This window comes from Triturus cristatus, chromosome 7 (genome assembly GCF_964204655.1).
Source record: "Triturus cristatus chromosome 7, aTriCri1.1, whole genome shotgun sequence".
Taxonomy (NCBI): Eukaryota; Metazoa; Chordata; class Amphibia; order Caudata; family Salamandridae; genus Triturus; species Triturus cristatus.
The window spans coordinates 175796763-175812564 of record NC_140590.1 but is presented as its reverse complement, the minus strand read 5'-3'; the positions used below and the strand labels follow the sequence as shown (position 1 = coordinate 175812564).

The following is a 15802-nucleotide window of genomic DNA, read 5'->3' as shown; positions in this document are numbered from 1 at the left end:
ACAATTGTACCCAAAAGATGCATTTTCTGCAGCCCCTGTTTCCATGTGTGTCCCACTCGGAACTTTTGATAGTAAGTGCACTATTACCACAGGACTACATAAAGGGGGCATATGACCAGGTGGAGCCTTATTCAGCTCCACTAAAGGATTTTGAGTTCAAATGCCCCAGACGTCGCAGCTGCCCGCAATCTGGCAGCGCAGCTGTTAAAAAAAAGCAAATGCAAAAACAACAGTTGATGGACAGAATGCAGAACAATGTCATACATTCACCCCAGTACAGAGATCTGGGCCTAAATCCATCGTTTTTTTTCTCACCATGCCATTCCAGTTTGAACCCAGCCATATGCAAATCAGTCTTGACCCTGTGCCTCATGGGAACAGTCCAGCCTGAACTGCCAAGCCAGGTCCTCCCTGGACTGGAACCAAGCATCCTAGGACCGGTTTCGGGGTTTCACCCCTCTTCAGCCAGGATAGCTCGATTCCAGTGGCATGGAGAGCACGGGACTCACGTCTGAGCATACGTCCCACTCGGGTGACAAATGCAAAAACAACAGTTGATGGACAGAATGCAGAAAAATGTCATACATTCACCCCAGTACAGAGATCTGGGCCTAAATCCATCGTTTTTCTGCTCACCATGACATTCCAGTATGAACCCAGCCATATGGAAATCAGTCTTGACCCTGTGCCTCATGGGAACAGTCCAGCCCGAACTGCCAAGCCAGCTCCTCCCTGGACTTGAATCAAGCATCCTAAGACCAGTTTCTGGGTTTCACCCCTCTTCAGCCAAGATAGCTTGATTCCAGTGGCATGGAGAGCATGGGACTCATGTTTGAGCATACCCGTCCCACTCGGGGTGACAAATGCAAAAACAACAGTTGATGGACAGAATGCAGAACAATGTCATACATTCACCCCAGTACAGAGATCTGGGCCTAAATCCATTGTTTTTTTCCTCACCATGCCATTCCAGTTTGAACCCAGCTATATGCAAATCAGTCTTGACCCTGTGCCTCATGGGAACAGTCCAGCCCGAACTGCCAAACCAGGTCCTCCCTGGACTGGAAACAAGCATCCTGGGACCGGTTTCGGGGTTTCACCTCTCTTCAGCCAAGCTAGCTTGAATCCAGTGGCATGGAGAGCACGGGACTCACGTCTGAGCATACCCGTCCCACTCGGGGTGACAAATGCAAAAACAACAGTTGATGGACAGAATGCAGAACAATGTCATACATTCACCCCAGTACAGAGATCTGGGCCTGAATCCATCGTTTTTTTGCTCAACATGCCATTCCAGTTTGAATCCAGCCATATGCAAATCAGTCTTGACCCTGTGCCTCATGGAAACAGTCCAGCCTGAACAACCAAGCCAGGTCCTCCCTGGACTGGAACCAAGCATCCTAGGACCGGTTTCGGGGTTTCACCCCTCTTCAGCCACGATAGCTTGATTCCAGTGGCATGGAGAGCACGAGACTCACGTTTGAGCATACCCATCCCACTCGGGGTGACAAATGCAAAAACAACAGTTGATGGACAGAATGCAGAACAATGTCATACATTCACCCCAGTGCAGAGATCTGGGCCTAAATCCATCGTTTTTTTGCTCACCTTGCCATTCCAGTTTGAACCCAGCCATATGCAAATCAGTCTTGACCCTGTGTCTCATGGGAACAGTTCAGCCCAAACTGCCAAGCCAGGTCCTCCCTGGACTGGAACCAAGCATCGAAGGACCGGTTACGAAGTTTCACCCCTCTTCAGCCAAGATAGCTTGATTCCAGTGGCATGGAGAGCACGGGACTCACATCTGAGCATACCCGTCCCACTTGAGGTGACAAATGCAAAAACAACAGTTGATGGACAGAATGCAGAACAATGTCATACATTCACCCCAGTACAGAGATCTGGGCCTAAATCCATCGTTTTTTTGCTCACCATGCAATTCCAGTTTGAACCCAGCCATATGCAAATCAGTCTTGACCCTGTGCCTCATGGGAACAGTCCAGCCCAAACTGCCAAGCCAGGTCCTCCATGGACTGGAACCAAGCATCCTAGGACCGGTTTTGAAATTTCACCCCTCTTGAGCCAGGATAGCTTGATTCCAATGGCATGGAGAGCACGGGACTCACGTCTGAGCATACCCGTCGCACTCGGGGTGACAAATGCAAAACAAGCATTGGCATAGCCTATAGGTCTTGCCTTTAGGACCTTCTAAGTATTTAGCCATGCAACACATTATCCCGGGTGCTATAACATCTACTGTTACTTCATGATGCTGCAAAAATGTGTTCGTGTAAGAAGCTTTAGAAAAGCTTGCAGGGCTGGGGCAGAGTGCTTAGCAGAGCAATCTGCAGCTGTAACAACTTTTTAGTCACCACATCGAATTCCAAAGCAAAGGAAAAACTAGAATTTGATGTTCAGGTGTTCGCGTTCCACAACTCATTGGTATTTATTTCACCGACCTAATAAGAATGAAAGGCTGCGTACGCCCCGCTGGTTTTCAAGCCTGTGTCCCACAGATGACCTAAATGCAAGTGCTCCAATACACTGCACAGTTCAAGACTCCTTGCTCACTGGAAGTGTTGGGTGCTCAGAGGAATTACATGGCTCCTGAGAGAGCCCCCCCACCTTAGATGCACCTCTCATTACTGTTATTGATTCTTAAGTGTGCCAAATACAAGAAACTCGTAGCAAGAACACCTCATGTCTAGGGGGCCACCTGATCGGTTTTCTACAGGCCTAATTTTAGTGTTGTGTGTATTGGATTAAAAGCCCCAGCGTGCAGCGCACTCCTGGCTACATAAAACTTACAAATACTCAATAAACGTTAGTATTTTCGTTTTTTAAGAGTCTTGGCATTGGTGCATTTAGTTTAGCACAATTTACATTTTTTAATATTTATGACGAACAAAAAACAAAACGCAGACGGGCGGAGGGTGGTCGGAGAGCTGACGAGGAGGAGTCACCGAGCGATGGGAGCGCGTGCAGGACAAGTGGAGGGTCACACAGGGTGAAGAGACGGGGATAGAGAGGGCAAAACTAACAAGAGAGTGGAGACTCGGGAGAGGCTGAGAGAGTGACACTAGACAAGCCAGGCCGCGATGATAACGAGAGACAAACAGGGAGCCTCTGCAGACAAGGGGGAGGCAGAGACAGCACGGACTGAGGGGTCGAAAGAATCTGGAAATGACAGGCCATAGAAGACAGGCAGGGAGAGCCTGGGACGCATGCGCAAACACAGTAGAAACGAGCACCGCAGCATCGGAGGAGGAAGTCAAAGTCAGGAGTGTGGGGAGATGAAGTGACCGCTGAGAACGTGTTGCAGAGACACACACAGCAAAGCAAAGGCAAGATGAGAGAGATGGGCAAATGTGATATAAACAGCCTGAGGGTTAGAATGCGTGGGGTGTGGGGTGGGTGAGTGAAAGACTAAGGAAGATGATCGATGGTAAAGGGAAAAGGCCAGTGCAGAGGGACACGCGCACATTACGCCACCCTAATATGAGAACAGGGTGTAGCACAACTGGCACAAAGACCGGTTCACTACCACCACTGGGAGGCGGACAACGTTACATTTCTTCCAGCCAGCACAGGCAGCAAAAAAACAGCTGCTCGAAAAAGAGGTCTGGGTTGACAGAATTTCAGCAATTTGTGAAACACAAATTAGAATCTACAATACATTAAGAAAAGCAATGACTACATGATTAAATAAGCGTTGGCCGCGCGCGAGCGGCCGGAGACGCAAAATGTGGTGGGGGAGGGGGAGAAGCGGGAGTTGTGTGTGCGCGTGCGTCATCGCGATCACTCTGAAAGCGAAAGTGATCGCGATGACGCACACGAGTTTTCAAAGTGCTGCTGGCGGCCGGCTGCGCGCGTGCACGATCGTGTGAACGCAAGAGTTAGGCCAGCCAGCAGCACTTTGAAAATCCCACATACAAAATGTCTCTTCGAGCCAGTGCAAGCGCTGGGGCTCAGCGAGACCTTAACAACAGTTGATGGACAGAATGCAGAACAATGTCATACATTCACCCCAGTACAAAGATCTGGGCCTAAATCCATCGTTTTTTTGCTCACCATGCCATTCCAGTTTGAACTCAGCCATATGCAAATCAGTCTTGACCCTGTGCCTCATGGGAACAGTCCAGCCCAAACTGCCAAGCCAGGTCCTCCCTGGACTGGAACCAAGCATCCTTGGACCGGTTTTGGGGTTTCACCCCTCTTCAGCCAGGATAGCGTGATTCCAGTGGCATGAAGAGCACGGGACTCACGTCTGAGCATACCCGTCCCACTCGGGGTGACAGATGCAAAAACAACAGTTGATGGACAGAATGCAGAACAATGTCATACATTCACCCCAATACAGAGATCTGGGCCTAAATCCATCGTTTTTTTGCTCACCATGCCATTCCAGTTTGAACCCAGCCATATGCAAATCAGCGTTGACCCTGTGCCTCATGGGAACAGTCCAGCCCAAACTGCCAAGCCAGGTCCTCCCTGGACTGGAGCCAAGCATCCTAGGACCAGTTTTGGGGTTTCACCCCTCTTCAGTCAGGATAGCTTGATTCCAGTGGCATGGAGAGCACGGGACTCACGTCTGAGCATACCCGTCCCACTCGGGGTGACAAATGCAAAAACAACAGTTGATGGACAGAATGCAAATGATGTTTAAAAAAAGCAGGCCCCAACAGTGTGCCTTGTAAGCCCCACTCACCGGGGCTTCTCTTCGTGGGGCCAATCGGGCCGGATTCTGGAGCTCCCTGTAGCTCCCGCCGTAGACCTCTCCTCTTGGGTGAATCCGGGAAACAGGAAGGATGCAGCAGCAGGGAACCTGCAAGGCTCAGGTCCTCCCTCAGTGTCCGGTGAGCCTGCGAGGCTCTGTCTTGGTCTTGGCTGCAAGCGGGGCTTTCCTCAGCACTACCGGCACAGGGTTGTCTGACTTCTGCTCCGGCGGCGCATCCTCCAGCCGGCCCCCAACCAGGCCACAACCGCCTGACTTCCTCTCGGGCCCTGGAAGCCCACGAACGCAGGGTAGGCTCCCGCTCGACTTCGAGGATTTGTGGTGAATCGCTTGCTGCAGGGGGCCCCGCCCACTGTCAGGCACAGACTTTGCCTGACTTCCGGCGGGTCGTCCCACAACCAGGCAGCACAGATGAATCCCCAGGCCGGCATTCCTTCTGAGGGGAATTCCGCGATGCAGCAGGCTTCGCTGCACAGCGAGTTTCAGCGCAAAAACCCCTGAGGCACTCCTCATGCCTGGGGCAGTGTGGGCCCCCACCTGGGGCCCAGGTCTCCTAGGAGAGGGGGCACTGCCCACGCTACAGGTCACAAAGTGCTCCTCTCTTCACCTGGCACTACGGCCATGAAAATGAAGTGCTCACGAGGCGCTAAGGCCCCAGTTCCTGGGGCTAGAGCTGGGCACGGGCTGGCCAGCACGGATGGACCCCAGGAGCCAGCAGCTGGGTCTTACAGACATTCCTCCTCGCCCAGCAGTCCTTCGGCTTAATCAGGTAACCTTTATTCACCCCCTGGCATAGGGCTCTGTGCCCAGTTCTTGGGGGCACTTGAAAACACATTTACAGTGCACAACAACCTTCATTATTAGTGTAGGCTCTGGCCCCAGACACACAACGGGGGTGGAGCCAGCATTGTGGAAGGCAGGCCAGTCCCATTCAGGCCCAGGTGCTACTCCTCCCACCACTCCAAATGATGATTGGCCTATTCAGCCTAGCGCTGACACACCCAGCCCCCCTGGAGCCACTGCACCTCCCCAGTCTCTGACACTCCAGAGCCAGACATGCAATACACAACAGGCAGGCACAAAAACACATAGCACACAGAAATGTCCACTTCTAAAAGTGGCATTTCTAAAATAGTAATAATAAATCTGCTAACACCATTACGCAGCATTTGTTACCACCATTCCAAACATATCAAACTTGACAATGCTACTCCTTTCATGTCAGGAATTACCACTGAAACTCATATTAGGGAATCCCCAATGCATTCCTATGAGAGGACAGGCTCACAGTAGTGAGAAACCAAAATGACTGTTTGTAACTACCAGGACATGCCACAAAGTTAAGGCGCATGTCCTACCTTTTACCTACAGTGAATCCCTGCTCATAGGGCTAGCTACCTTAGGGGTGACTGATATGTAGTAAAAGGGGAGTCACAGATGTAGCACCCATTGTATGTGCCACATCACAGCGGCAGTAAACTCCGCGCACAGGCCCTGCAATAGCAGAGGCCTGAGACAGTTTTGAAAGGCTACTTTGGTAGGTGGCGCAAGCAGCGCTGCAAGTCCACCAGTAGCATTTCATTTACTGGCCCCGGGTGTATGAGGTACCACTTTACCAGGGACTAATAGGTAAATTGAATACCCAAATCTTACCAAGGTTATCATAGAGAGCTCATGCACTTTACACTAAACAGCAGTGATAAAGTGCCCGGAGTCCTGAAACCACCACAAGGTCAGAAAAAATACCAGGAGGAAGGCAATAAGGTCAGGGATAACCCTGCTAAAAGGGTCAAGTCCAACAGTGCCATTGTACATGAAACTGTTTTTTTTCAATAAATGGTGGAATGCATGGGTGAAAAACATAGGGGGCATTACAGAGGGGGAGAGTAGGACAGATGTGTAGAAGCACATTTAAACTATACATAAAGCCCCATCATTGTTTCGTGGCAGTTCTTTGATTTTGTTTCAGTTATGTATTGTTTTGTTTTAGGATTTATACTGTGCACAAATTAAACCTTTCACAATGTCAAACACAATGAGAAAGAACACTTGGCTTGCGTGAAATCTTACACATACAGCTCGGATTTAAAGTGCTTTCTGAATGGCAGGCATGTTGTGTTAGTCTCTTTTTTTAGCCTGCATGTCTTCTATGTCTCTTTTCAAAAAGACAACATGTCCCAAATGTCATTGTGTACCTCTCACGCATGGTTCCAAAGGAGAAGGTTTGAAAGAACACAGAAGCATCACAATATTGTGAGGGGCTTTTGCAAAAGGAAATGGCACCAGTAGTTACACTACAGTGCATCTTTGAAATTGGGGGTGGTTCAAACAGACTCCCTTTGAAACACAGATTTTCCTCTAAATATTAGTCCTCTCCGCCATTAGGCCACGGAATGCAGATCCTAATCCTTAGTGGGGCCACGACCTGGCTCCAGAGGCCAAGGGTCAAAACCTCTTCCTCCAATCTCTCCATCTAGGACCGCAAGTGGAAGAGATCTGTCATTCCTGTTGCATGCCAAGTGTTTTATAGCTGTCACTGGGGAATGCCCAGATGTGCTCCCCCATCCTCTAGTGTGGACTGGAGCCAAGCACAAAGGCACACAACAAAGTTTTAGAGCAGAGAAACACCCACATTTTAATAGTGGCATTTCTAAGCAAATCATGACAAAGCCACCTTTACCACTGGAAAGGGGTTGTCACTACAATTCCAGTGATAGAAAACATGCTGCATCTGCACCACTGCAATCCACTGTTTCAGCCCAAAGTTCCAATGTGCAGTGGCAGGCTGGACACAAATTCAGAGACACCATCAATGCCAGTTCTGGACATGAATTTATCAATACCAGCGATGTCACACTCACACCAGTCCGCAACGAAATGAAATACCAGCATTTGTAAAGCACACAGCTACCTCTGGAGAGGTGTCCCGGCGCTGGTGGCCAATGGGAAGATTAAGCAAGCTATTACCCAGAGTCACATGGTGCTGGACTAACCTGCCGCTGGTACCGGGGATCGAACAGTGAACCCCATGGTCCGGAGTCAGGCACCCTGGCCGCTGCACCACACCTCTTCCACTTGCAATGGCAATGGCAGATGGTCACGTATTCAGATGCATCATCGGTACAAAGCGCACCCCAGCCTGCAGTGGCAGGCTGGACACATGTTCAGTAACACTAGCGGGGCAACACACACACATCAGTCTGCAATGGCAGGCTGGCCACGCATTTGGAAAACACCATCAGTACCAATGCGCACCCAAGCACACAATGGGGAACTGCACTGATGTTTGGGACACCATCAGTGCCACAGCTTACCTAAACCTGCATTGGCAGACTTGACACTCATGGAGTGACACCATTGGTGCAAGTGCGCACCCCACCCTGCAATGGCAGTCCGGTCACATAATCAGGGACATCATCGGTGCAAATGTGCCCACTCCAGCCTGCAATGGCAGGCTAGACACAGGTTCTACAACATCGCATGTGCCAGTGCGCACACCGGCCTGCACTGACAGGGCTGGTCAACGGGTTATGACCACCCTAGATGCGAGTGTGCACACACACTGACCTGCACTGGCAGGCCTGACTTATGTTTCGAACCTGTGGCTAAGCACCCATTCCTAACGGGTGTAGGAAGGGAGCTTGCATTTTCACGCTACCTTGACAGTGGGAAAGTGCACCACGCCCTATTTCCATAATAAGGGCATCAGCCACACCCTGGAGATGTTTCCAAAGGGGAGAGTTGACTCGCTAGTTAGAGAAAACCCACATGGGGCTCATCTCTACCCGGGAAGAGCACATGCAGATGTACCTACCTGGACCCTCATCTACCCTGATGTGGTGGTAGGGAACAGCCCCCTCAAGGTTGGCCACGGAGTGAGCCAGGCCAACCGCCAACCTGAGCATGAGACATTTTTTATAGGCTCTTCTGGGGGGGGTGGCACAATCAGTGCTGCATCCCCCCATTAGCCTGTGTTGCCCCTGCCCTGGGTATGTGGTGTACTCTTTCACCTGGCACTTACAGGTGACACCTAAACCAATTAAGTAAACACCCTGTCCTGGCATGTGTAGGAAGGCTGTGCACACTTTCCCACTGCAGTGCAGGGGAAAGTGCCCAGGGACCTAAGTTCAGGAAAACAAAGTGGGCAAAAACCAGGAGGACAAAAAGCAAAAGGTTTTGGGGAAATCCCCCTAATAAGGACTGCATCCACAAATAGAGGCAAGTTATAATCAAAACCAAAATATTTTGACATTTCCTACTTGAATTGTGCCCAGAAATACAGTGAGATCTTCCTGAAACTGGCTTCCTTGTCAAAACTGTCTTCAGTAAAAACTGGTTAGTGATGTAAGCCAAAGTTTTGCACTGCTTCAGCTGATGATGCTGATCATAAGTACATTAGACTCAATTAGGGTCTATCTTATAACTGTGTAGTTCTTGCAAAAGAAATTAAGATGACCTTAATGTAATTTATGTGTCCTTTTCATTTTACTAAATGGAACAAATAACCACTTTTCCACTGTTCCACATAGTTAGCATATCTTGCATTACATTCTTGTTTTTAGTTTGAATTTTGTTTGAGTAAAACAAATAAGAACATGCAATAAAAATGTAACATCAAGTAACAAAAAGATCAAAATATGGTGTGATGTAAGTAATATGATAAATATTCCATTTAAAATGCTATAATTTATAAAGATGCAGATAAAATATATAAAATATAAGTGAAAAGAAGAAAAATGAAATAAAGGAAACAGAAGGTGAAGTGTCACAAAGAAAAACAATAGGCACTTGAATAATACCAAACAATGATATGTAGGAGAATTAACAAGTTGAAACTGACATAGGGACTATCCATTAGTTATCAAGGGCGGTTGCCAACCTCCTTTTCAAAAACATTAGCAGTAGAAGCATTACAATCAATTTTACATATGTACTCAAGTCAGTTAGTCAGAGATGATCCGTTGATCTATTTCATTCAATGACATGAACTGTTTGTCTCCCCAGCTCTGCTCATCATCAATATCTTACATTATAGATTGCTATTGCCAAATTTCTTCGATTTTATATTGATGTTGTATCTCAGTTTCAAGCATTTTATTCTAATCACATTGTAATTGGACTTACAACCTTAAACTGAATGTAAGCCACCCAAAAGAGGCTTTGTGGATCCTGTGTCAGCCTCAAATCTGATGCTTGTGACTTATTTCAGCATTACAGGTACACACAGAGCACATAACAGATGGTGTTTGCTCCCAGGAAAAACAAGCATTAGCAATGCAATAGGTCTCGCATTCACACGAGTTTGGCTACTGGCATTGTAAATGACAATGCCTTTTAATTATGTTGTGGGTTTTAAAACATAAATAAAAGGCATTAACATTTACAATAGTAATAGCTTATACTCTCGCAAATGCGAGACCTTTTGCATTGCAATAAAGGGCCTTCTGGACCCCTTGTGAGATTATAAATATCAGAGGAAGAGACTGGCCTGCGATGTCTTCAAAGTAGTGATAAATAGTGCAGTGAAGAAGATGTGCAAGTGTTGTAAATTACACAGACACAAAGTGTGAAGTGAGAGTTACATATGATCCGAGCTATAAACACTAACAAAGCACTCCAATACTGTTGCGGCTCAGAAGGAAGAGCAGGAGGGGGGAGCTATTTTCTGCCCTCTCTGTGATTTGAGTTTACAGTGCGGCATTGCGTTATCTCACCTGAAACCAAATGCAATATATGCAGTGGACAGAGATCTAAAGAGGACCCTGATTTGATCTTCAACAAAGTTTCAGCCACTTCCTCCTCTCCCAATAGTGGAAATTGCGGTAAGCCACAGTGAAAGACCTTGTTCTCAGGCTGTCCTGGATTATTGTGCCCTACATCCTTGGCTGATTTTAGAAGGTCGTTATATACAGACTAAACCTTGTTTTGAAAGAAACCTGCCAGCTTGTCTATAAAGTTTTCGTCAGGTAAGAACATTGCGTCCCGCAGACACTTCATCAGCACCGAGACCGTTTGAAATAATTATTTTGGGGAATTTGAGGCCTCCTGAATTTTGGTGGTAAAGTAGGCTGTTTTAGCTAGTGTAATTGCCGTTTTATATTCATCTAAGGCTACACAATACGCTTTTGTCTGTACGCTACTATATTCCGATCTACAACAGCGTTTCTTTTGCCTGCATTTAATTTTAGCTTGTTTAAGTTCTGCAGAGTACCAAGGGGACGAAGCTAATTTCCTTCGAGAGTGCTTAGTAACTTCTGGTGCCACAATATTGGCTGCCCTATTAAGCCAGTTATGAAAAACTGTCGCGGATTGGTTGGAGTCAGGAGGATTTACGGCCTTTTCACATAGTGCTGATATTAGATCCTTTTTATTAACTGACTTCCAGGCGCGATATTTGACGGTCAAGGGTCTGTTCTTCCGAACACCGTTTGAGGTTGCTGGCGTGATGGTAAAATGTACCGCTGAGTGGTCAGACCAGAGTAAGGGACAGACAGTCTTGACTTTTATGAGTAAATTATTGGTGAAAATGCCATCTAGTGTGTGTCCCGCATGGTGTGTTGGCTCGCAAACGATCTGGTTCAAACCAAAGCTAGTCAGTTTGTCTAATAATGAGAATGTGTCAGGATTATTGTTGGCTTCCAAATGAAAGTTAAAATCGCCTAGTATCGTAAATGATTCGGTGTCTAGGCATGCTTCCATATATGTTTGGAGAGACGTCGTAAAAGAGGATCTAGGACCTGGAGGTCTATAGATCATGAGACCTGGAGACAGCTCTATATTAATGAATTTTATACTAAAAGACATAGCTTCAGCATCTAGGGTAGGTTCTGGAGTGATTGTCACTGTATACTGAGAGCGAGAGATTATCGCTATTCCCCCACCCCTTGCCCTCATTCTATCAAGGTTACTGACAAAATAGCCAACTGGGATTGCCATGTTCCAATCTGGATCATTATTTTCATTTACCTAGGTTTCTGTGAGAAAAACCAGGTCCGGATTCTCTATTTCGATCAGGCACTCTAAGTGAAGTTTGTGCTTGACCATTGATCTGGTAATAAGTAAAATACACCGAATAGGTCGAGAGTTCTTGTTGTTAAAGTCAGATGCGTTAAGATTTGGACTTAGGCCTACCTAGCCACAGATATTGCAGCGTAAGGGGTTTAAGGGGGATTGTTCCAGCTGTAGTTTATGAGTCACACATTTACCAAGATTAAGACACATAAGTTGATTGTGCGAATGCGTATACCTTACAAAACAGGCAGGGGTTCTGGCGCTAGTCGCGTTCCGGGCACTGACGGGCACAGGCGGGCTTGCGGCCGCTGCATCTGGCTTAAGTAGGAAGTAGGAGTGCTTGAGGGGGAACAGAAAGCTAGAACGCTAACCTATAAGTGGGTCCACTCTTACAGGAGGGCACCGCTGGTAGCGTTTAGAATCAGATAAGTAGTTGGTTTAACGGTGCAACATTGCAACAGTTAGTCACCCTCCACAAATTAGGTAAATCGTATTTTTAAAAAGAATGCAAGTTCAAATTCAATTTAAAACAATTCAGTTCAGCTTCAATTTTTAAAATTCAATTCAGCTTCAATAGTTAAAATTCACTACAAGTTCAATTTTAAACAACATGTGAGTGCGAACCCACCACACACAATTAGCGCTATTTGACTGCACGATCGCTCTTATATACTTACCGTATCTCGTAGTGTAGGAACCACTCAGATATACTTACTGCATGTTGTAGTGTAAGAAGCCCTCTGATATACTCACTGCATCTCCTAGTGTAAGAGGCATTCAGATATATTCACTGCATCTCGTAGTGTAAGAGGCACTCATATATTCACTGTATCTCGTAGTGTAAGAGGCTGTCGGATATACTCACTGTATATCAAGTGTAAGAGGCACTCAGATATACTCACTGCATGTCATAGTGTAAGAGGCACTCAGATATACTCACTGCATCTTGTAGTGTAAGGGGCACACACAAACTTGCAGCATCGCATAGTTGAAAAGTTACTCAGATATGCTCACTGTATCTCAAGTGCAAGAGACACTCACATATTTACAGTCTCGGTCAGATTACGATCCACTCAGATGTTCTTACAGGCTCAGACTGTCTGATATACTCTCAGATGCACCAAATAGTTCAGACAGTGTCTGATACACTCAAATGCACGCCCTGACATAGACCAATGTCATGTAACATACTCACGGGTGATACCGGTTCCTGGTGATCCATACCCGTCCATCACAGATACTCTGAAACTCAGAACCTCGAATGGAGAGCTGCTTTCTATCATGTTGATGCTGAAATCTTTCCCCAAGCTGAAGCTGCTCCAAGAGAAGTCTGTGCCCTCAATCGGACTCCATTTCAGTCCAGGGATGGAGGCTTTGTTGGAAGTAATTCTCGATGTTGCGGATGTCTTGGCCACCAGGATGGCCTTGTTATCAAAGTCTTTCAATCCAAACGTGTTGTAGGACACACAGTAGCTGTTAACATCTGGTATATTGATTATGAAGGGATCGTATATGGTGCCGTCTTTGGCAGTCCAGCCCGTGAAGTAGAGAACGACCTGGATACCTGCAGTGGCCTTGATGTAGAGAGGGTTTGCCTGCTTAACTTCAAGCTTCATCACTTCTCCCGCTCCCAAGCTCTTCGTCTCTTTGCTGGATCCTGCTTGATAGTCAAGGCGTGTAGTTTTGGATGCTGTGATAAATACGTAATCAGATCCGGTCTGTAAGGGAATTGCAGGCACGATGAATGTGTCTCCCCAGCTGGTGGTGGGCAGGAGCTGTTCATAGACATGATTGCATTTGGTGTTTTTCCATGTGCACGTGTGGCCGGTCATCACAGCCGTGGGTTTGGAGGAAACAATCCTGGTGCCGGACAAGACTTCCTTGCTTTGGATCTGGATGGCCTGCAGAGGCTCGAGCATGACCGAGAGAGTGGTGTGTGGTGGATACGTGTTTTCCTGAAAGGTGACTTCACCTTTGAGGTAGATTTTGACAATGTTTGTCTCTTCATTGTTGATCACTGAGAACTCATTGTATCTATCTGACAGTTCGTCTAGTGGTGTCATAATGTAGTACTCTGTGCCCCAGTCTTGAGTTGGGTACACTATGGTGGTGTCAGTGCTCAAACTCTTTTTGTTTACTGAGATGACAGAGATGTCCTTGTCCGCCTGGATGGTGACTGTATTGCAGAATTTGCCTGTCCAGAGGATTTGAGCAGTGCTTGGTATCTGCAGAGCCACCATCTCCCTTTCGTTCACCGTGAGCACTTCAGCAAAGCTTGTCTTCTGGAGGGTCACAGTGACCTTAGTCGAGGCGGTATAGCCTGTTATCAGCACTTGCAAAGTTGGCTCGTCACCGTTGGCTAGATAATTCTGCATGAACACGGTGACAAAGTTCTTTCCTAGGGAGTCTGTTGAGCAGGGACCTGTGGGACAGAAAGATAGAGTCAAGATGTGGCTCTTGTTATTTAGAGATAGCAACAGTCATTGGCCTTACAAAGGGATCCGGTCAGATGTGCTGGTTATAAACACAGGCCCAATAAAAGCTAATCTCGTGGGTACTGATTGCTCTAACATGAAATGCCTCTTTCCCAATCTTTTGCCATATTAAAGGGAAGCTGGGAGTGTATAGCTTTCATGATGGCGGCTTTACATCAGTCCCAGCTTCTTGGCGAAGAGTGATAGGCATGCTGGGACTTGTAGGCTAATACCATCGTTGAGGACAGTAAGAATACATGTTCTTGCATAGTTTTTGCTATTGTCTGAAAATAAACCCTCATGACATGAGTCGAGTTGACTGCTGTGAGAGTGGTCTACCTGTCACTTTCCTTAGAGACACCATTATTTTCTATTTCCAGTTACCAGATGCCCATCTCCTGCCAGTGTACATGTCTATCAGAATCATACTCTCATCCCTCATGCCCACACAGGTGGCAGGTTGTTCCCTCGCACTTTGTGGCTGCCGGCTGGTCTTGCCTGCCAAGTCTCCTTTTATCCTTCTCAGAATATCCGTTAGTCTCTTCTGTACCAAGACCTAGCGCTCCTAGCACACATCTTCCTTCTTTTCCTTCCTACCCCCTCTCGCATGTGCACCTCTCTTTGCTTCCCCTTTTATGTTTATCATAATCTTGCCCATTTACCCTTGGACCTCCCGCTCCTCAAGTTTATAGGCAGTAGTTGTTTTAGTCTGTCTCCTCCTGCTCTGCACCTTTTTGGGGGACTTAAAAACAAGTGGACGTTATTTGAAAGCTTAATGTATGTTTACTTTTTATGTTTGCCTCTTTTACTTCAGTGGTAAGCCTAATACAAATTCTGCACACAATGGTTTGATAAGTTCCCATCAGAGTTCTGATAATACCTTCAGAAGACATCAGACCCTGCCCTTGCATACTTGTTGAGGGAGACATTACTAGCCTAAGTGGGAACTCAAAGGGATACCTCAAATGTTACTCTCAGGGGGTCTTCTTTTGGTGAACATGGTGGCCTGCTGTAAAACAGTCCGCATAAGCACATTATTTCAGCTTTATTTCAGCCCTATCCCCTGTTTGGAAATGCAGACTGTGCGACATTTAGGACGTTTGTAGCCATGAGAAGGTCAAAGCTTGGATATAGCGATTCTCTTCAGAGAGTTCTCTACATATACAGAGGATTGGCACCGAGCAGTAGCTTTCCAACAGTTTCCATGAAAGTGGTCAAACAAGGACCTTTAAATGAAATGCAGGGCCACCTCTTCCGTAAGGAAGGACTTAACAAATGTGAATTCTTGAGGTGGGGCTGTGAAATGTAATAAAAAGGTCATAGCATCACGTTTCAACATCGCATGCTATCCAAGATACAGCAACATCAAACTGGTTGAGGTCAGGAATAGATATTTAAGGACTGCTGGTTTATTCTGTAAAGTGAAACCTCACAGGTCACTTTCTGACTAGAGAGGGAAGTGGCGGATCCAAGTACACATTCTTACACTGCTTCCCACTGTCTAAAAGCCAGAATGCTGCTAGAACAGCGAAGGAAAGATGATACTTGCATGAAAGAATTATTTTTCACTTGGAAGAGTATC

The 15802-nt window shown here is 46.8% G+C and overlaps 1 protein-coding gene across 1 annotated transcript in view; it reads right to left on the bottom strand.

The window, feature by feature from the left end:
* The window catches only part of LOC146809159 (IgGFc-binding protein-like), a 135332-nt gene that overhangs the window by 81387 nt on the left and 38143 nt on the right, over positions 1 to 15802 (bottom strand). Inside the window, exon 3 of the mRNA XM_085614836.1 lies at positions 12942 to 14168. Within this exon, the coding sequence (XP_085470962.1) occupies positions 12942 to 14168 (1227 nt within the window). The remainder of the gene's footprint in view (positions 1 to 12941; positions 14169 to 15802) is intronic.